The sequence below is a fragment of the Epargyreus clarus genome, unplaced genomic scaffold, assembly GCF_041222505.1.
Source record: "Epargyreus clarus isolate Ecla_fem2 unplaced genomic scaffold, WU_Ecla_fem_2.2 ptg000018l, whole genome shotgun sequence".
Classification (NCBI taxonomy): domain Eukaryota; kingdom Metazoa; phylum Arthropoda; class Insecta; order Lepidoptera; family Hesperiidae; genus Epargyreus; species Epargyreus clarus.
The window spans coordinates 1178052-1199992 of NW_027332226.1; the positions used below are offsets into that span (position 1 = coordinate 1178052).

At 36.6% G+C, this 21941-nt stretch overlaps 3 protein-coding genes across 3 annotated transcripts in view; 2 read left to right on the forward strand and 1 right to left on the reverse strand.

The window, feature by feature from the left end:
* Window positions 1-17065, reverse strand: part of LOC140749712 (dynein axonemal heavy chain 2) — a 70996-nt gene extending 53931 nt beyond the window's left edge. Inside the window, exons 1-25 of the mRNA XM_073082848.1 lie at window positions 15548-17065; window positions 14751-15179; window positions 14337-14618; window positions 13528-14122; window positions 12981-13185; window positions 12576-12713; window positions 12251-12397; window positions 11760-11882; window positions 11307-11401; window positions 11007-11082; window positions 10730-10855; window positions 5175-5273; window positions 3307-3546; window positions 3111-3225; window positions 2660-2908; window positions 2350-2546; window positions 2097-2258; window positions 1893-2010; window positions 1655-1809; window positions 1397-1572; window positions 1123-1290; window positions 879-1046; window positions 461-686; window positions 266-385; window positions 50-183 (exon numbers count right to left, since the gene is read on the reverse strand). Coding sequence (XP_072938949.1) covers window positions 50-183; window positions 266-385; window positions 461-686; window positions 879-1046; window positions 1123-1290; window positions 1397-1572; window positions 1655-1809; window positions 1893-2010; window positions 2097-2258; window positions 2350-2546; window positions 2660-2908; window positions 3111-3225; window positions 3307-3546; window positions 5175-5273; window positions 10730-10855; window positions 11007-11082; window positions 11307-11401; window positions 11760-11882; window positions 12251-12397; window positions 12576-12713; window positions 12981-13185; window positions 13528-14122; window positions 14337-14618; window positions 14751-15179; window positions 15548-15620 — 4616 coding nt within the window. The 5' untranslated portion in view covers window positions 15621-17065. The remainder of the gene's footprint in view (window positions 1-49; window positions 184-265; window positions 386-460; window positions 687-878; window positions 1047-1122; window positions 1291-1396; window positions 1573-1654; window positions 1810-1892; window positions 2011-2096; window positions 2259-2349; window positions 2547-2659; window positions 2909-3110; window positions 3226-3306; window positions 3547-5174; window positions 5274-10729; window positions 10856-11006; window positions 11083-11306; window positions 11402-11759; window positions 11883-12250; window positions 12398-12575; window positions 12714-12980; window positions 13186-13527; window positions 14123-14336; window positions 14619-14750; window positions 15180-15547) is intronic.
* Window positions 5932-9504, forward strand: mh (DNA-dependent metalloprotease SPRTN). Its single transcript, XM_073082845.1, has 3 exons — window positions 5932-6214; window positions 6820-7054; window positions 7160-9504. Exons 1-3 carry the CDS (start codon window positions 6057-6059, stop codon window positions 9050-9052), a joined length of 2286 nt encoding a protein of 761 aa, XP_072938946.1. The 5' UTR covers window positions 5932-6056; the 3' UTR covers window positions 9053-9504.
* Window positions 16024-21540, forward strand: LOC140749710 (uncharacterized). Its single transcript, XM_073082846.1, has 9 exons — window positions 16024-16075; window positions 16368-16560; window positions 17169-17378; window positions 17627-17719; window positions 18110-18210; window positions 18404-18503; window positions 19046-19180; window positions 20135-20269; window positions 21431-21540. The coding sequence occupies exons 2-9, from the start codon at window positions 16399-16401 to the stop codon at window positions 21521-21523; spliced, it is 1029 nt and encodes a 342-aa protein (XP_072938947.1). The 5' UTR covers window positions 16024-16075; window positions 16368-16398; the 3' UTR covers window positions 21524-21540.
* The last annotated feature ends 401 nt before the right edge of the window (window positions 21541-21941 follow it).

Here is a 21941-nt window from a genome sequence, read left to right on the forward strand (position 1 = left end):
AACGTCGTAACCGTTAGTAATCAATTATATAGTGTGAATGATTACTAACTTGCTCGTAATTTCAGTCCAATCTGCAGTTAGAGCATCAAATATTTTAACTTCATTAGGTAATTGCTTTCTAATATCTTCTCCACTAAATATACTTTCGAGATAAAGATAGCGACGTTGTACTTGAAGGGAAATCTAAAACAAGGAACAAAGCCCTAACAATAGTAATTTTAATAAGAACTTTAAAAATATCAGTTAACGAAAGATATAAATATACCTCGATACATTCGGCTACATATCCTAATGATTTTTCCCAATAGTCTACTTCTTTAATAAATGGTTCCACATATTTTGTTGACTTCATCGAAGACAATTGAACTTGATGGTCCTCCAAGAACTAAGGAAGGAAATTATTATAATAGTCAATAGATTGAAAGTTTTCAGTACGTGTAAAGCATAAAAATATGCTAACCTGCATAACGTCTTCAACATTTTTAATTCTGTACATATCACCCTTGTGATGTTGCATTTCGTAAGTCGTATTTTTCCAAACCTCTCTAATAACTTTAAGGCCATTTTCTATATTTAATTCCATTGTAGCCGCATTTGATATTTCCGCGATGTCTTCAGCATACGCTTGGAAGTTTAAGCGCATTATCAAATCGAGTTTAAAATCTTCCGAATTTTGATCAAATTCACTGCATTTTTAAATAATAATGTTCAGGTTAAAGTGATTAAAATGATGAGTATGGAGTTCATATTACTTTATTTTCAAATATGTCAACACTTGCATTTAATTGACAAAATATAATGAGATTTATATAAAATGTTTTTATTTTATTTTAATGAACACATTGTGAGTTACTGCTTAGTATATATTTAAGACTTACACTCCCATCAGAACTTTTATCCTATCCCAGTGTCTTTCTCTCATGCAAGGATTTTTTAGATCACCAATCAAGGGCAATGTTCTTCTAAATGCATCTACTTTAACTCTTGTTGTATCAATTATATCCCAGCCTTTGTCTTTTAGTTGACGGGAAAGGCGATTAAAGTTTCTAGAAAACAAAAAAATATTTATTGATATTCATCAAAGATTTATAGCACGAGAATTTAGATAAATTGTAATCTCACCGAAATAAGAACATAACATTGTCTTCCATTTCGTCCGTCTCCATTTCCCAAAATGTTTGAGTTTTATACTTTTCCCATGACTCCTCCCACTGAAAGACCAAGCCCCATACTTCTTCTAATTTCTCCAGTTCTTTTTCCATCTTTTGTAGGTCCAGGTTCACTGGTGTCCTAGTAAATAACAATACTTGTAGACATACAAAAATATAGGGTGAACAGGTAAAGTTTCAGTACACAGTCAGATTCATCAACTTCTATAAATAAGAACATATATTACGTCAAATTAAATACTGCAAGACCATCTCGTATTTGTTGCTCTTGAGCACGAAGTGCATTTAACTGTTCTCTGTATGCTTTAAGCTGAGCCATGGCATCTTTGCCAGTCACATCGGAGCTACACGGTGCGGTTTTATAAAAATCTTCACAAAAATCTTTAGCAGCTTCTTTAAATTCCTAATGACGAAAATAAAAATGAGTAAGGGAAGGGTAGGGATATACGGGTTAAATAGGCGTAGTTTTATAAGAAAGTAATTACCTCTGCCTGTTCTAACAGTTCTGTTTTGAACTTATCCTTGTTTGATTCAAGAGCTTTCTTTGCTTCTTCTAGTAATGCCAAATATTCAGTCCATATAACAGGAATATTTTCATGGCGACCCGACATATCAGAACTTACTTCTACCTCAAATTTACCTGTGAGTGAAATTAAGTAAATACTAAAATATAATCACGAAATTCAAAATAAATAAATTTAGTAAATTTACAATCATACATACATAAGGTCATCATCTGGTCAGTAATTGGTGGAAATGTTTTTTCTACTTTAGTTGTTTCAGAAACTAATCTTTCGTAGGTGGCTATTGAACTGGCAAGCTCTTTTAAGTCAGTGGGCATCTGTAATAAAAACCACAAACGATAAACATAACGACTATTATGGAACTATACGATAACTTATTGTAACGCAATACCAGTTAACTTACAGTCATTGCTTCTTCGCCACTTTTCTCTACATACGCGTATATGACATCTATATCAGATTCCGTGATTTTCCTAAGTAATTCTCCTAATTTTGTTTGCCACACCAAACAATGCGCTATAATAGATTTTTTAAGTTCACTTGAATTAAGCGTTATAAAGTGTATCTGAAAAATATATATTTTTGTTTACGTTGCTTGAATAAAATATTGTCAAAAGACTTTATTAAGTACGAAACAGTAACAGTGTACGATTTACCTGATTAACAGTTTCCTGTATCTGTACAGTATTTGCTAGATCACTGTAATTAATGATCAAAGCATCAAAGTCAGCGGCTGTATGTTTTTCTTCACGATACCGGATCATAAATTCATCCTTATCTACTTTCCATATATGAGCGTAAGGATCCCACATACGAATATGTTCGTTTATCAATGATATGTTATATTCGATTTCTGTAAAGGAAATAAAATATCGTATGATAAGTTAAAACAATATTATATTATATTTATATATATTTATTATATTATATTTGTTTTAGCTTGAATAAAAATATATTCATAATCACCGGCATCCATAAGTGACTGAAGTTTATTAGAATCGGCGTCACTTTGTATCACATCTTTAAATCTCTTCAAACCTCCGGCTGGTAAGCCAAATTTCTCAAAAAGTCTTGGAATAGTACTCATAACGTGAACAATTTCTTCAAGTACTGTATTAAATGTATCTCTTATTTCATAATTATTAGGTATGTAGATTATATCCGTGTCAAGAAGGTACAATTTCATTTTTATTAATGGTGAAGGTGCCATCGTTCCTAAAATAATATACCATGAAGTCTCCTGTATTATGACATTGAATTTGACATGTTAATTAGTGTAAGTGATTAATGTATCGTTCTAATTAACAATAAATAAATAAATATAAAATACCAAAATAAATATATTTTATACGTAACATTTTTTTTAGATCATACCATAAAATAAAATAAAAACACAATCATGTACAGTAGTACATACCATCTCCATGGACACACTTATAAACATTTTGCATAGTTGACTTGATAGCTAACCGCAAAGCGTCTTCTAATAATCGGTCAAATCTTCTTACATACTTAACCCAATGTTCTGCCATCTAAAATTATGAAGAGAATTTAAAATTCACAAATGTGTTCTTTTTAATTTAACACGTTTTCACTAATTTAGTAAGTCTTACTTGACCAATATATGCTTCAAATCCTTCGTAGACAATAATGAGATACGTTATTATTTCCTTATACATTTCAAGTATTTTTGCCGCAGCTGCAGCCTCCATTTCTCGTATATTTGCACGAAGAGTTCTTATTTCAAATACATTATATATATCAAATTCAACAAGTGGTGTATCACATATTTTTTCCATTATTTTTACAAGATTTATGTTACAATTTTTGTAAGTTGTTAGAAAATCTTGAAGCTGTGGAATATAAGAAACGTTACACTGATTAAAACATAAATCACAAAAGGATTACATTACCTTAATTTCTAAATGAAAACTTTTTAAAAACGTTACTTAAATTTTAGCAACCTCTATTTTAAAATGCAGATAGGAAATTTAGCAAATAGACCACTTAAAATAATATAGTTTCAAAAAAAAAAAAAATACAATTCTTTAAGTTTCCGTAATAGGGAATATGCATGTGATTTAGATTTGCTTGTTATTTTTTTCCTCGGTACATTTCGGTCCTGAAATTACATCTAAACCATTATTTTTTCTTTATTTCGTGTTAAATTTTTTAAAACTTTAATCAAAAATCGTAAATTATGCGCGCGAAATTCAAATTTGCAAAACGCATTCCCATTGGTCGAATCGAAAAATGACGTCACATAGCGTGTTACGATGTTTATCGGCGTCGATATTCAAACTGTTTGAGAGAAATATTTTTTTTGTCTATATTCCTACAGTGTTATTTATTACCTAGTGCGATTTTTCTACATAGTATTATTAGGAATAATCAAGAACAATGATTGAAAGTAGTTTTGTCAAAGCACAATCGGACTATTTACCTAAAATATGCAAAATGAATAAACTGGTTTTTATGCGTAGGTCAATTTGGAAATATTTAACTGATCATAACTTATTATGTTAATATTCTTTTTTTTTATAATATAGGAGTAGCAGACGAGCATACAGTCCGCCCATGGACATATGTACTCAACCCCAGATAGGATTAGATATTCCCACCTAAGGTCGGCCACAGATGCGCCGCTACCCCTGAGAACTTAGCTGGAACGCCTCGGAAAAGTCTGTCTCCTACCACACCCTTCAAACCGGAACACAGCATCACCTAACACTGCTGTTATTAGGTAGAAATAGGTGTGGCGGTAGTGCCTCCGGAGTCGAACCACAAAGGGTTCTACCACCTTCAACCAATCACCTATCTTCACCTATCTTTATAATATTATAATAGATTATAATGCATTTTGTGTGTTTCAAATGATAGTATTTGTTGTAGAAGTCGATAAGTACCTAACGAAGTAGATGATGATGATAAAATTATTGTTTGTTACAGTAAATACAAATGTTAATGCGATTTTGGAGATACTATATCTGTTTCCTATAATCTTGCATCACATTTTTCGTATTTTCGCATCTTTTGCAACAGAAAAAACACTATATAATGTATTTATAGTTTATAGTACTGGTTTTGCACAATAAGTCCAGGAAATATTTATAAAGTGGTTATTTAGCCTTTCCCATGATGTAAATAGCGATGAAACCTGAAAATATTTAATAATACCTTTATGTGCATACAGTTATCATCAATATTAATACAAATCACGCTACGTGACGTCATTCAAAGAGCGCGTCAAATGGCGGCGTTCAAATGTGTCAAATTTTATTGATACTTTAAATAATTTTTAAAAAAATATTTCAATCACTAATAAAATTGTTTATATTTTTTACTATGTTAAAACGATGTAATAAGTGGTTTAAAATAATAAAATAAAAATGTGCATATTCCCTATTGTTTTTATATATGGTGTTTCAATGATTATCGTAATTAATAGAAAACAAGTTAAAACACAGTGCGTTGAACTAACTTCTCCAATTTGTGTTACGCAGTCAGCGATGTAAGCATCAGACATAGTTGAAGTCCATGTTAATTTTGTTATACCTGGTTGAACTTTCTTTTCACATGCCTGAAATTGAAAAATAACCATTTGGTAGTTTTCCTTATGATATGGCAACATACATTCATTGCAAGAAACCTGGGCCTTAACATTATTTATACTATATATGCCATAGAATTATTTTGATAAGTCAAGTTTCTCTTATCAGTTGTCAAAATCAGTATTTTTATTTTTGTTCATAACAAAATGATAATGATGAAAGTACAATAAAGTAAGGCTGAAACGCAAAAAGCCAAAGCCTTAAAACACTATTAAAAAAAATGATGACAAAATGTCTACCCAACAATCAATAAATTATCAATATTGTAATGATGTGCCGAGTCGGCCATTTTTGGTATTCGAGTACTTTAGTACTCATATAAAAAAGAATCGAGTCAGTACTCGAGTCCACAGTATTCACAAAGTACTCGAGTACTTTGCAACATACAGTCCAATAGCACGGCAGAGCAAAAAAAAAAAACGCCACTCACTACACAAAATTAAACAAGTTTTTAGTTGTACGAGTAGTAGTTGTAGTGTACGAGTATCGTCCGTATTCGAGTATCACTGGTACTCGAGTATCACTATTGGTACTCGAGTATGAGAGTTTATGTAAGTACTCGAGTACTGACTCGAGTCGACCTGACTCGGCACATCTCTACAATATTGACTGACAAATAACACAGTTGACTATCTGACATCTGTCATACTCATTGTTTTTTCTTGTTGCGGATTTGAGATTTGAAAATGACGGAATTTATTCCGAAAACAATCATATTTTAGTATAAGTGAACATCGTGAACAATTACAACGATGAACCTAGCAGATCCAGAGTTAGAATTGATAGATCCCACGCCGAACGTACACTCTATGTTCATGCACTTCGACAGGACGTTTTTCTGGGCGACATTGGCGAGCAGATGCATTGTCAGATGGAGCAAGAGGATGTATTCTTGCGCGGGAATATGCTCGTAAGTGATTTTGATCTACTCTTAAAAATGGTGATAATCTCTGTTTTGTGATGATTGTTGGTGAAAAATATATTCCTTTTACTTCATTGGTTATCATAAAAAAAATATTTATATAGATAACACACTCTAGTGGCCACTCAGGGCTATCAAAGAGAGTTCATTTAAGTCCAGCTTATCAATCATGGTGAATCACAACTTCATCATCATCATCAACCCATTACTGTCCCACGTTTGGTCACGGGTCTCCTCTCAGAATGTGAAGGATTAGGCCATAGTGCACCTCGCTCGCTCGCAAATGCGAATTGGTAGACTTCACATGCCTTTGAAAACTTTTTTTTTTTAAGATTTCTCAGGTATGCAGGCTTCTTCACGATGTTTTCCTTCAACGTTTAAGTAAGTGATAATTAATTTCTAATACACACATAACTTTGAAAAATCAGAGGTGTGTTGCCTGAGACTTGAACCTCAGACCCCTCAAGCGAGAGGCCGCATTTCTTAACCACTAGGCTATCACTGCCTTTTGCCGACACACAACTTATAGTTAATTAAATAAGTTACTTATGTACTCATTCAAGGATGTTAGCACACTATCTCTACGATTTCAGATATGAGGGTAGAGCAGGACTCTGTGATATCGCTTTAAGTGAACCGTTACTAAAATTGAGGCCCCGTAAGGACTTGGTCGAGACTTTACTTCATGAGATGATCCATGCATTCCTGTTCATCACATGCCGGGATCAGGACAGAGACGGGCACGGTCCTAATTTCCAAGCGCATATGCACCGAATAAACAGAGCAGCTGGTGTTAATATTACTATATACCATGACTTTCATGATGAGGTAAATATATTTCTTTGTTGTGATCTCAAAAATATAACACAATATGAGGCAAAGTTAGCTGCATAATGAAATTGTCCATTAAATCACATTCTTGTTAATTTACAGGTGAAATTATATCAAACACACTGGTGGCGATGCAATGGTCCATGTCAGACCATGAGACCTTATTTTGGCATAGTTAAACGCGCCATGAATCGAGCTCCTGGCCCATCAGATTACTGGTGGGACAGACATCAAAGATCCTGTGGTGGCACCTTCATCAAAATAAAAGAACCAGAAAAGCAAAACAAGAAAACTAATGTGGCTAAGCCAAATGCTGACATCACAAAGTACATCACTAACAATAATAATAAGGAAGTCAACAACAAGAATATTGTACGAAAAGATAAACCCAATAAACCAGTTTTGAAAGATTCCAGCAACATACTTGTAAAACCTAATACGGGAGTCAAAAGTAATAGTAGTAGCACTTTGGTTGTTACCAAGAAAAATGTTATTTTCAATCCTAAAGTGCCGAAACCAAATCCAGGTGTATTCAGTGGCAGAGGAAAAACTGTTTTTGGTGTTGTTGAAACTGTAACTAATGCATGGGCCCATAAGCAGATACCTACAAATAACAATAAACCAAAATTGAACAATAACAATATTGCAACTTCACCAATAAATGGAAAAACTGTTTTTGGTGTTGTTGAAACTGTAACTAATGCATGGGCCAATAAGCAGATACATACAAATAACAATAAACCAAAATTGAACAATAACAATATTGCAACTTCACCAATAAATGGAAAAACTGTATTTGGTGTTCTTGAAACTGTAACTAATGCATGGGCCAATAAGCAGATACCTACAAATAACAATAAACCAAAATTGAACAATAACAATATTGCAACTTCACCAAATGGAAAAACTGTTTTTGGTGTTGTTGAAACTGTAACTAATGCATGGGCCAATAAGCAAATATGTACAAATAACAATAAACCAAAATTGAACAATAACAATATTGCAACTTCACCAAATGGAAAAACTGTTTTTGGTGTTCTTGAAACTGTAACTAATGCATGGGCCAATAAGCAGATACGTACAAATAACAATAAACCAAAATTGAACAATAACAATATTGCAACTTCACCAATAAATGCAAGCAAACATAAATCAGACACTCTTATTACATCGCCACCTTCAAAAATCAAGAAGATTGATGACTATTTTACAACTACCGCTACCTCTGTGCTAAAGGACTTATATGGACAAGATTTTAATATAACACAATCTAAAAACGACCAAAAATTTATTGCTCTACCTAAAAAGGTTCATTTAGTGGACTGCCCTGTTTGTAATGGGAAAATTGATTCTAATGAAATCAACAATCACTTAGATGAATGTCTTAATAAAAGTGTAATAGACGACTTGACCAAAGATAGTACACCGACAATCAAATCGGATAGTAGTCCAAGTGATAAGAGTAAAGTGAACAATGAAATAACAATCGAACTGTTTCCAAAAAATAAAAATAATGATAATGACGTGAATCGCAAAAGATCCAGGACATCATTTGATGAAAGTAATTTGGGGAAGCCTGTCGACACAAAGATAAAATCTGATGACTATGTATTAACAATAAAACCAGTAACAGCAAATCCTAAAACCTCAGAAAATACGCTTATTACATCAGACAGACCATTAAAAGTTGAACCTGGGTGTAGTAATCCTAATTGGACCTTGGGACACGAGTGCCCATGTTGCGGCGATACACTAAACATGACAGTTGAGGAACATTTAGACGAGTGCCTCTCTTTCTTTGATAACAAAACTACAATACCCGAAGAAGGTGCTTCAACTAGCTCTATTGAAACAATTGTTATCGATGATGATGATGATGAATTCGATGAAACATTGACTCTGAATGCCACGGGAACGAAGCTACCTTGTCCTTCCTGTCTTAAAATGGTGGAGGAAATTGATATGTCCACACATTTGGAAAAATGTTTATGTTAATTAACTAACTTTGAGAAGGAGGAGGTTCTATGTTCGGCTGTATTTTTTTTTTATTATTTGCTGTGATCTCAAGTATTCATAAGGTATTGGAAGGGTTTATTGGGAAGAGTGTAGAGGTGTAGATTTGGAGTTTACAGAAAGATTACGCCATACACGTAGCTTATAAGAATGTTTTAAATTGTATACATAACTGTCTATATTACTGGCCATACATAATATGAAATAATGGCGATCTCTATCATAGATTTAACCAAACCATTTTGAAATTTATTATCGATAGTACTCTTAAATACTTCACCAGTAGACTACAATAACTATAGTAGCATATTCAAGTTCAATATAGCATAGGCAGCTCCCTTTAGCTACAATTTCAATTTTAAATTCCATGCATTGATCAAGAAATTAAGCGTAAGTAAGAAATTAAGTAATTCCTGAGTGTATAAAATGGTTACTTATATATACCAGTATCTGCATTTACTTTTTTAATTCCGTCAGTTTTTTGATTTGTGTAAAAAATTTGTTCAATAATTGTATTATGATAATGTTTTAATTATTGTTATGTAAATACCCAATTTAATTTCTAAATAATACATATAAACTCAAGATATCTGCTTACATATAAGTGTGAGATTCTTCGATGTTATTGATATTTCATAAATGACTTTATCACACGGTTTCAAGCCCAATGTTTTAATGCGTGTCCCACATGCGTGAGTAATGTGGCTGTTGTATTTTAACGACCCGCGTGAGTGTGGCACGCAAGATAGGAAAAGTATGTAACGATAGGACAAATGTTTATGTTAATTAACCAACATTGATGAGAAGGAGGAGGTTCTATGTTTCGCTGTATTTTTTTGTATTATATGCTGTGATCTCAAATATTCATAAGGTATAGGAAGAGTTTATTGGGAAGAGTGTAGAGGTGTAGATTTGGAGTTTACAGAAAGAATATGCCATACACGTAGCTTATAAGAATGTTTTAAATTGTATACGTAACTGTCTATATTACTTGCCATACATAATATGAAATAATGGCGTTCCTATCATAGATTTAACCAAACCATTTTGAAATTTCATATCGATAGTACTCTTAAATACTTTTCCAGTAGACTACAGTAACTATAGTAGCATATTCAAGTTCAATATAGCATAGGCAGCTCCCTTTAGCTACAATTTCAATTTTAAATTCCATGCATTGATCAAGAAATTAAGCGTAAGTAAGAAATTAAGTAATTCCTGAGTGTATAAAATGGTTACTTATTTATACCAGTATCTGCATTTACTTTTTTAATTCCCTCTGTTTACGTTATTTATAGAAAAACATTTATATATGTTCAATAATTGTATTATGATAATGTTTTAATTATTGTTATGTATGTGTTATTTAATTTAATTATATTAAAGTAAAATGATTTTTTTTCATAAATGCCCAATTTAATCTATACATATACATAAATAAAATTGGAGTGTCTGTTTTTAATATTGGAATAACCGCTTTTTATTACAAGCATAATGTATATACGGTACATAAACCAAAATAACATTTTTTACAATTTTTGTCTGTGTGTTTGTCTGTTCGGTCTGGCTAATCTCTGAAATGGATGAACCGATTTTGACGGGACTTTTATTGAAAAATGCCTTGACCAATACAGTTGTATCATAATATAAACCACTTACCGTCGTCAACGGCTTGAAAAGCAGCCTCTCGTCTTCAGAGAGCGAGTCGAGGATCTTGTTGTAACCCTTCACCACGGCCAAAACGCTCTCGTACACATAGAATACAGTCTTACTTTTCATGTATACCTGGTTATAATAATAGCAACACAATACTTTATATAAGATAACAGGGAAGAAGTTTTTCTGCCCTTTCCGGTAGATGGCGCGATAAGTTTGATTACCTACTCATACAGTAAAACAATGTGAATTATTTAGAATGAGATAAAAATATGTTAACCTGATAGGCGTGAAGTGGCATGTCTAGACCAAGATTTTCCCAATGGCTGGCTTCTTTGCAGAGCTCCAATATGTTTCTGATAAAAGAAAAATACTATTAATTAAGATATTTTTCTTAAAACGTGCGAATTTCATTTGTATTAACCAAAATACGTAAGTACATTTCAAGGTATCTTATAAAGTTATGTCTGTATATTTAAATATATCCGTTCTGTACTGTTTCACTTATTTATTTATTTAAAGTAATTTTCGAAACATGTAAAATATTATAATAATAATGTTTTATAAATTTTCGACTTACACATCAATATTGCACTCCAAGAGCCCAGGGTTCTCAGCGCTCTTCCTCATCAGAGTTTTATTGAGACCAGCGCCACATTTCTCGTCTAAATTGTGCTGTAAATAGTTAAGCTTAACTTTTTACGTGTTAATTACAATACATGTTTGTTTACGCTGTAAACAATTTCCATAACATTTGTGTTTGTAATATCATACTGATTCTCTACAGTAGCGGATTCAGGATTGTCGTTCTAAGAATACTTGATTCAACCGAAAGTGGCTTTCGGAAAAAAATGGCGAGCGAAAAGAAAATACGTAGGTAATATGGAAATTGATACTTTCTTATCTGATATTTTTGTGACCATTGTGCCACTCGTTAACAGGTTGATTTTATATCTTAAACTATTCGCGGTGATAGGGAATATCACCGATTACCACCATATTATTATTTACTGTATGTAATTCATAATCTTACCGTCCAAGAAATAAACAGTTCTCTAATAGCAACATCAATGGCGCCCGTGAGCCGGTTGACATGCATGATGACGTCTTCAGAATTGCTGCACGGCATCAACCACACTGATGCGTCAGTCATCACCTAACACACAAACAATGAGATGCTGGTCATAGCAATGAGGACTCTAACGTAACGAAATTGTTTTCTGGTTAGACAGGTATGTATGGCAAATTTACTTTCATTTCAATATTTAAAAGATGTTCTCACATTTATGACTTCACTATTTTATAAATATGCTCATAGTAACTTTTAGATACCTACGCGAAGCGATAAATGTAGGGATTCTGTGTGCTAAAGGATTTTAAAGGTCCACCAGTACGTGACGTTGCTCAAAGTGGCTAAAATAAAAATAGGTAATTTATCTGCATCCGTCTTGTCTACCTGAAGTTATTTGTCTCCTATATTAATTTTACTGCATAACACGCATACCAATTGATTCATTCTAATACCTTCTTCAAGTAGACTAGTCTATTCTTCCTCATTCTCAGCACAGCGGCCCTGCCGGCGAAACAAGGCAGATCCGCGGGATGCTGACTTCTTGTCGATACCATGTCTTTCTTCGACTCTTGCACTTCGTCACTGAACATCGCCCACACCTATTTTAAATCGTGTTTAGTTTTTAACTGTGACGCGTGAAAGGAGCGTTTTATTTCAGGTAAGTATTTGATTGGTCTCATATTTAAGTACCATTTGTTTTAATGACGACGGATCATACAATATTAAAATTTAAATTATACAATTAAATACGAGTAGTGGTAGACAATTTGAACTTACTTCAGCAGTTTTCCTTTTGAAGATTCGTCTCAAACTCTTCCTCTTGGAGTAGTTATGTAGAGAGTAAAGAGCCACTACCGCCTCTTCCACATGGTTCACGCCTTCAAATACTGTCTCCACTAAGTTTTCGATGATAATCTGCAATCAAACATATTGGGATAACTTCTTGTTACATACATAGTTACCCACGTAAATAAAATATTGGCTGTAGTACATATTTAGGATCGATTGAAGATTAATTTATTATAACATACAGAGATTGATTCTTAGCTGAGTAGGCAACAGATAGCCCAAGTTCTGTTATTTCCTCGTAATAGCATCGATATTCCTATTGATTGGTTTAATATAACTCGCAAACCTTTTATCGCCAAACATTTAGGATATATGAAAACGAACGCAACAGACCTCGATATCCTTAACAACGGTCCGGAACTGCAGGATGTCGTCGTACCACGATGGCGCCTGTACATCGAGGATGGTGTGCGAGACCGCCTTCACGTTGTCCAGCGCGTCGCGGAACATGTGCTCGATCTGGTCGCACTTCGCCTCGAACTGGTCGCCGCGGGCGCCGCCAAACATCGGCTTGTTTATCGCTTCTAGCTCGTCGATCCTGGATCAAGGAACAGACATATCGGCAATCAGAATATTTGTTTATTGTTTCTAGATGGATTTGGAAACAGATATAGGCATTAGCAATCTGAATATTAGTTATTGAGTTCAAGCACAAGGATACAGAAGGCTTCAAGTGTCAACATATTTATATTGTCTTTGTTACTATGCTACCTACCAAAAAATGTGCAGAAGAAAAGAAAATCGATAGGAATACCTAGTAAATAATAGAATCTGAATTTCAAAAAGATGATAATTTGGCTGATACTTATCGTAGCCTTGTACTGAAATGTAATTGATCACGAATATGTTTTATTGTGTAATTTGAGAAATTGTAACAAACCTTCCGAATATAACCATGCAATTGCAAACATCGAGCATATCGAAGCATCTCTGGACGAAAGAGTCGATGTAATTAAAAATAGAGCCGGTATCCAGGTCCCAGGTGCCGGGTTTCACGTCGCTGTGAGCTTCAGCCATCACGTCGTAAATCTCTCTGTACTTCTTGCAACAGTCGATGCACTTGCTGAACTCTCCCATCGCCTTCTTAGTTTCTCCATAAAACAATTCTTCTAACTTGATGTAACTTCTGCAGAGGATTATGATTTGATTGCTCAAAGCTTTGAACAAATTCGTGATTCTAGTCTCCGAGTTATAGAATGGAGATTCCCTCCAAATGAATCTGAATAGGTTGATGATTTGCGGAATATGATTAGCAATTTCATCAGGGTCGACAACACATTCCAGCACCGCACACGGTTGCTTAATCACTTGTAAAAATTCTATGTTAGATTTTGCTTCGTCAATTTTCTGGATGATCTCCTCGCACAAGGTTTGAAACTGATGGATAAATGTGGAGTGAGTGGTCACTAGAACCTTTTTGATGTGTCTGACTGCAGGATTCTTGAGTTGGTACTGCAGAGCTGTTAGGTTTTCATCTGAAAAATACATTAATGCGTGCATTCAGTTACATAATTACGTAGTTACATAAGTTCTTCATAATATATTACGTTGAAATGTAAAAATTATTTTTTTTTTAGATTTTTTAAAGCATTGATGGATCATGTATTAGCGAGTTAAATTTAGTAAAAGTTAAATTTGTAAAAATAGATCACAAATTTTACCGAATATGAACATAATAGGTACACTTACGCCTGTAAATCCAAAAGTCATATTCATCGCTTGGGCACAACAGCTCCTTTTGGGAAGCGACAGACGCATGGTCCTCAATACATGATTTTATCTGATGGGTCCAGTAGACCACCACTCCCTCCAGCCTCTTCACCAGTTCCCGGTCGGCGCTGGCTTGCTCGAAGGTGAGCTGCTGACCCTCGCGAGGGATGTAGAGTACGGTGAGACCCAACATTTTGTAGTACATGTCTGTTAGCTTCGCGAGAAAAGTGTGGATTTGTGAGCAGAACTCACTTTTTACACCTGTTTAGGAACAATATTTATTTTAGTTAAGGAATAAGCCTTAAGTTTGTTCATAATGGAAATTAAGGTTTCAACTAATTTAGTTGTGTGAATACGCATAGGAATAAAGTATGAGGACCAATAGGTACTTACTATCAGGCCACGCAGTGATGCCAAAAAAGAACGGAGCATACACGAGCTCTAGAACTTGGATCATGTTCGCTTCGACGGAATCTACGAACGTGCCGAAAACTACATCGTCGTGAAACGTATCAGCTTTGAACACGTAATCTGGTTGACGAATAAAATACGTCAGGTCATAAACCGGTGAGAGAGGTATATCAGAACCAGCTTTGAGCTTATCTCCCTTGAAATAGACGCATAGGATTAAATCTCTGGGTTCCGTGATCCATTCTACTATGCACTTCTTGGCGTCGTCGTTCCAGTCTTCATCCCGAAGGTCGTAGAGTGTAGTCATGTCCATGACGTAGGAAACCAGTTTGTTCAGCTCATCGGGTGGGTAAACTGGCTTGATGGGAGTTTCTGCAAGCTCTCGCTCTAACTGAGCGATGCGCTCTTTCTCTGTAAGAATTTGATAAAAACACAATTAATAAATAATTGTTGATTTTTATACACACCACAATAATTACTTATTGCATAAAGCATTTAACTAAGTGTATATTGTATTAATTGCCATGCTTTATACAATTCCCTTTACTTAAAATGTATTCCGTGGACATATAGCGCATATTATAAGACAATCGATAAATAAACTAATTTCATCCTGTAGAAATGAACCCAGTATATAACAGCCAGTAGATATGCGAGTGTCGACCATGCCACTACGCCGGTCTCATTTCTAGTCAATTTTCGTGGTTTTACTAAAATCAACATACCTACTACTTACTTAGCAATGAAAATACGTAACAATAAAACCTATACCTACATACCTCTTTCTTCCTCAGAATCGTAACTTAAGTCATCGCTCCAGGTTGCTTTAACTCTCTTCTTAACTTCCTCCATTTTGAAACAGTACTGGCAGTTTACTCTGCTAACTTAAAAACACAATATTTAACAAATATATTACTTAAATCGTCATATCGTGTTTTTACTTTTAGTTAGCAAGAAAATGTCGTTTTTGGAATTCTACCGTCAATATATGTTTTTAAGATTGTTAAATTTGTCGACAGCCAGTTATATAATCGATTAAACATTCCATAGCGACCACAATTATAACTATCTCAGGTAACATTGCGGCCCCTGTTATTAACAAAAGTTAGGTGATAATAAAATAATATTTATACGATTGAAAAAAAACATATAATCACGCCATTCGAGCAAAAAGTCATTATTTTGTCTTAATTTATTTATGTGTGTCATAAGTACGTATTTTGCTATTTGTGAATTTTGTGATTAATAACTTGTCAATCATAAATAATCACTGTCAATTTATTGAAATGTGATTATTGCCCATAAAGGTAAGATGCATATCCTTAATTGTTATTAATATTATTATTTACAATAAATTAATAGTGCATCATTATCAGGATTGGTTTGCACAAGTATAGAAAAGCATTTTGAAGTTGCGAATGTTTACCTCAGCATAAATTTATCTACGATTCTATTTGAAATTTCTATACGAATAAAATCTCCAGATTACGCTTATAGTAATAAATAGCTGTGTCGGCAGCTTTGCTCGTGCTTATGTGAGTGATTGCCACCATTCGCTTTGTGAATGATTGCGTTCTGATTGCCTCCATTGGTTGTCAGAGGTAGCGAGCATGTCCCGCCATGCGGTCCTATGGCGTGGTGCGTGTTCCCGTGCAGTAAGGAGGCGCGGCAGCGGCTGGCGGGGGTGCTGCGCGCGCTACTGATCGCTGAGCTTGTGCTGTCCCTCGTCATGGTCATATTCTGCTACAATGTCTCAATTCGGGTGATGACGCTTCTTATGCATATACATAAGGTATGAACTTAATCGACTGATGTCTTTATTTGTTTGTTGTTATTTACATAAAAAATATGTGTTGTTTAATTTGTATCCTGCTAGGACCCCTTTATTTTAAAGCTAGGTACGAATTATTTGTCCCTGTAGTTCCGGGACTACACTGGGGCCACGGTATCCCCTGCTTGTCGTAGGAGGCGACTAAAAGGGGGCTTCCGGGGTTGCGGGCGGCAAGAGTGGGAGCTCGAACCATCCAGCAAGCGACCCCGGGAAGGACGGCGGTATGTGTGGTCGCATACCGTCGTAAACACTACATGGTGTGGGAGGAGCGAAAACTGCTCCCCCAGGGTAGAGCCCGTTTGGGCATCGCGCTTGGAGGGCTCCGGTTGTATTCCGTTGGAGATCCCGGAGTTCTCCAACAAGCGTTGAGGACGACCACCGGGGGGGTTTTAGTGCGGTAAAAATCCCACATAACGCGGCGTCGCTCCCAAGTCGTCGGGTACCTTTTGAAGGTTTCCCCCTCGAGAAAAAAAACGGAACGAATTATTATTGTTTGTATTTACTTTCCCGTAATCAAGATTTTCTCACATACGGGTCTCATTAAATACTTATTTAAAAAAATTTAACAGTTGACAGTGTTTCTCCTGTACGGGCTGATCCTGCTGCAGGCGTACTGCATGAAGTTGTACTACACGACCGGCTTGCGACTCATCACGTGGCTCATCCAGGCCCCGCACTGGCCAAGGGCGGCGCCCATCAGCAAGCTATGGATGATTAGCGGTATCTTTGTTGCTGCTAACGGATTCTTGGTGCAGGCGGCTTGTAGGAGTACTTTGAAGGTTTGTTGAGATTGAGAATTACTAAAGTATGGGGATATAAGGGAGAGGTTAAGGGTGTCTGAAACCCCCCTTTTTCGCTGTCAGAAGCTCCCTTAGAATTAGCAATAAAAAATGTTTTCTTTCAGCCGCCCTCGACCTATTACGCCACTGCTTTGGTTACACTTAAGAAAAAGACACGCCTTGTAAATTACTTACTTCCATACTATATAATTCAAAGTAATTAGTCTTTATGTACCTATTATTCACAGGCCTTGGTAAAAGAGTTATCGTCATCGCTGCGCGTGGGCATATCTCAGTATCTCACTGAGCCGAGTTGGAAAATGCTATTGGATACGATGCAGGTGGGTTCCTAATTTATTTTTATATTCAATGAATACTCGAAATTTTAAAGGTGGTAGGTAGAACCCTTCATGGTTCGACTCCGGCGGCACTACCGCCACACTTATGTCTATTTCTACCTAATAACAACAGTGTTAAGCGCTGCTGTGTTATGGTTTGAAAGGTATGATAAGGAAGACATACTTTTCCGACGCGTCCTAGGTTAGCCTTCAGGGGTAGCGGCGGTTTTGTGGTCGACGTCAGGTAGGAATCTAATCCTTTCTGGGGTTGATTACAGATGTCCATGGGCGGCAGTAGTCACTTACCATCAGATGGAATGCACGTTCGTCTGCTCCTCCTATATTATAAAAAGAACTCTGATATTTAAATAGCATAAATTGTGTTTATTTCAGATAGAACTAAACTGCTGCGGCGCAGAGAAGCCGAGCGACTGGCACGAGATCCCCTGGCTTAATGTTGACTTTCTCAATTTGGACTCCGACGTGGTTTTGCAGTAAGTTGAACATTATCACCACTACCATAAATCTTAAAAATAGGTGCTTTTAAATGTATAAATGAATATGGGTGTGTTTCTTATGCGTTCGTAAATAAATTTATCTTTTGTGTTGTTAAATGGCGTGATAGTGTTTTAAGTTTCTGTAACTAAGATTGCTTAACTATTAGATATAATAAGTAAAACGTTATAGGCTCGCGGGAGCAGATGGTAAAGTGCTGCCGCCGGTGACGCCGTACTCCTGCTGTACCCCCTGGGTGCTGGCTGCCTGCTACCACGACCCTCTTCAACAGGTGAGTTTTAGTTTGTAAACTTGATAATACAGTTTGTATTGATTTGATTGCTCGTTGTGACATTATAACGACATGGTAAGCGATGTGGTAAGGGAGATAATTATACTACATCAAGGCGTACCGGCTTAGTTATAGGTGGCATAACTCTTTTGTGGCCAACGCCACATCAATTTCTGGTACAAAAGGCAGACACTTTTCCGAGGCGTTCCAGCTTAATCCTCAGGGGTAGCTGTGTACCTGTGGCCGACCTTAGGTCCTCAGGACCTCAGGAATATTTAATCTTATTTGAGGTTCATTGTAGATGTCCATGGGCGGTATTAGCTAGCCACTTACCCACCATTGCATGCTCGTCTGCTATTCTTATATTTAAAAAAAAGTAAAAATAATGTGCATTCGTCGACGGACTGAGGTCTTATTCTATCCTATCTGGGACTGATTATAGATATCTTACAACGGTTATGGCTTACAATCAGAAGCGCTGCTTCGTTTGCTGTTTTTATTGTAAAAATAATATTCGTTCGCTACTTATCGACCGTGTGCAGTGGGGCTCCCTGGCGGCGTGGCGGCTGGCGCGCGCGTCACTACAAGCCCGCGGCTGCGCGGAGGCCGTGCGCGCGCCGCTCACACGCGCCGCGCTCGCCTTGCGCATTATCAACGCGCTTGTTCTACTGCTGCAGGTATTTAACATTGGTTTTTTTTTTTTTTTTTTTTTTTTTTTTTTATAATATAAGAGTAGCAGACGAGCATGCAGTCCACCTGATGGTAAGTGGCCACTGCCGCCCATGGACATCTGTAATCAACCCCAGATAGGATTAGATATCCCTACCTGAGGTCGGCCACAGATGCGCCGCTACCCCTGAGGACTAAGCTGGAACGCCTCGGAAAAGTCTGTCTCCCTTACCACACCCTTCAAACCGGAACGCAGCAGCGCTTAACACTGCTGTTATTAGGTAGAAATAGGTGTGGCGGTGGTGCCGCCGGAGTCGAACCACAAAGGGTTCTACCACCTTTAATTGGTATTGTTATTCATCGTTATTATGATCATCATTATCAACTAGTTCCTGCTTGTCATGGATCTTCGCTCGGAATGAGATAGTGAGATGGGCACCTGAACCTATCTCATTCTAATCTAAGAGTGCCACGATAATGAAACGGGAACCGATATACTTTAAATACCATAAATAATGTTATATTTAAAGAATATTATGCATACAAGTCTGATAAAGATACAAAAAAATATATAATAATAACGCACGTTATTAAGTTATTGTGTACAACACACATAAGTACTCACAAAAGTACATTTACGTCGGGCGTAACAATAGATACGAATGATAAAGTAAGCTAGTACAATAATATAAATAACTTTTCAGATAATTAGATAATTGAAAATAGGAAACTTAAGTTATTTTGAAATTATATATTTTTTTTTAAAAAGATTACTTTCTTATCACGACCGAAATCGTCGTGATGAAATAAAAACAATCATCTTTTATCTAAAAAAAAATATAATTCTTATCGGTTTTAGATGTACTAAGCTCAGGTACCAGGATAATATAAGTATAGCAAAGGTAATCAAGATTTGTATTATTTTAAAAATAAAAGATGTTTTCATATGTGTATCCCGTCAGTTGGTAATCACGGCGCTGACGCAGCTGCTGCGGTCGAGCGCGCGCGACGCCGTGCTGCGCGGCGACGCGGCCGGCCCGGGCCGCGCGCGCTGGCGGCAGCGCCGCGCCGCGCCACCACACGGCACGGACCACGAGGTACGCTAACGGACTTCGTCCCTGTAGTCTCGGGGCTAGAATAGGGCTACAGTATCCCCTGCCTGTCGTAAGAGCCGACTAAAAGGGGGCATCTGGGGTTGCGGGCGGCAAGAGTGGGAGCTCGAACCGCCCAGCAAGTAACCCCGGGAAGGACGACGGTTTGTGTGGCCTCATACCGTTGTAAACACTAGGTGTGTGGGAGGAGTGTAAACTGCTCCCCCAGGGAAGAGCCCGATTGGGGCATCGCGTTCGGAGGACTCCGGTTGTGTTTCATCGGAAATCCCGGAGTTCTCCACCAAGAGCTGAGGACGGCCACTGGGGGGATTTTAGTGTGGTAAAAATCCCACATAACCCGGCGTCGCTCCCACGTCGCCGGGTACCTTTTGAAGGTTTCCCCCTCGTAAACAAAAAAAAGAAGGCTAACGGACTTGCTGACAACTTTATAAAGTATACAGGTAGTGAATGAGTATGCAGTTCTTCTGATGGTAAGTAGCTACTGCCGCCAATGGACATCTGTAATCAACCCCATATAAGAGTACTACGTGGGATCTTAGGACTAATTTGGGTACCTCTTGAATAACCATGTCTCTTTTCGCCCATGGACGTTTTTAATCAACCTAAATACGGATTGGAATCTTACTTAGGTCGATAATAAATGCTTTGTTATCCTAAGGGTTAAGTTAGAAAACCTTATGTATGTGTTTCTACCTCATTATATTCCTCAATTGTTGACGAATTTAGTTCATATCACTGTCACTTCAAATTATGTAATCGCTCTACTTTATGTACTTAAATAGCATATCAATCAAATTAGATTTCTCTCAAAATAGTGCAACCGGATCTTTACTTTTTTTGCAGATTTGTGTTAATTTTTTCTTTTTTTATATATCATAAAGCAATAACTATTTATAATCTTATATATAAAATTCTTGTGTCACAATGTTAGTAACCGTACTCCTCCGAAACGGCTTTACCGATTTTCACCAAATTTTATATGCATATTCAGTAGTCTGAGAATCGGCTACTATCTATTTTTCATACCCCTCAGTGATAAGGGTTGTTCACCCTTAACATTTTTTATTTATATGGCAACACAATGTTTGCCGGGTCGGCTAGTTATTTATAGTAATGATCTAAAAATATTTTATATTTCGGCAATAGCGGGCGGAGTCGAGCGTGTGCGTGACGGCGCGCGCGGTGTCGCGGCGGCGCGGCGCGCGGGCGCGGCTCAGCTGCCCGTATCTCTCGTGGTGAGTATTGAAGGGAGTGACGCAGATAGCCTAGTGGTTAAGAAACTCCGCCTCCCGTCCGAGGGGTCCGAGATTCAAATCCCAGACACGCACCTCTGATTTTTTCAGTTATGTGCGTATTAGTAATTAATTATCAGTTGCTAAACGGTGAAGGAAAACATTGTGAGGAAACCTGCGTACCTGAGATATTTATAAAAAAAAATCTCAAAGCTGTGTGAAAGCTATGTCTACCAATACGCACTTGGCCAGCGCGGTGGACTATGGCCTAATCCTTCTTATTATGAGAGGAGACCCGTGCCCTGCAGTGGGACAGTAATAGGTTACTGATGATGATGATGAAGTATTTTGAAGGTGGTAGAACCCTTTGTGGTTCGTGTCCGGCACCACCGTCACACCTATTTCTGCCTCATAACAGCAATATT

What these genes read in the sequence shown, in the direction of transcription:
- mh (XM_073082845.1), top strand. Translation starts at nt 6,057, where the DNA reads ATGAACCTAGCAGATCCAGAGTTAGAATTGATAGATCCCACGCCGAAC. An exon ending in TCTTGCGCGGGAATATGCTC is followed by an intron (nt 6,215 to 6,819) that starts GTAAGTGATTTT and finishes CTACGATTTCAG; the next exon opens with ATATGAGGGTAGAGCAGGAC. An exon ending in ACCATGACTTTCATGATGAG is followed by an intron (nt 7,055 to 7,159) that starts GTAAATATATTT and finishes GTTAATTTACAG; the next exon opens with GTGAAATTATATCAAACACA.
- LOC140749710 (XM_073082846.1), top strand. Translation starts at nt 16,399, where the DNA reads ATGGCGTGGTGCGTGTTCCCGTGCAGTAAGGAGGCGCGGCAGCGGCTG. An exon ending in GACTCCGACGTGGTTTTGCA is followed by an intron (nt 18,211 to 18,403) that starts GTAAGTTGAACA and finishes AAAACGTTATAG; the next exon opens with GCTCGCGGGAGCAGATGGTA. An exon ending in CACACGGCACGGACCACGAG is followed by an intron (nt 20,270 to 21,430) that starts GTACGCTAACGG and finishes TTTCGGCAATAG; the next exon opens with CGGGCGGAGTCGAGCGTGTG.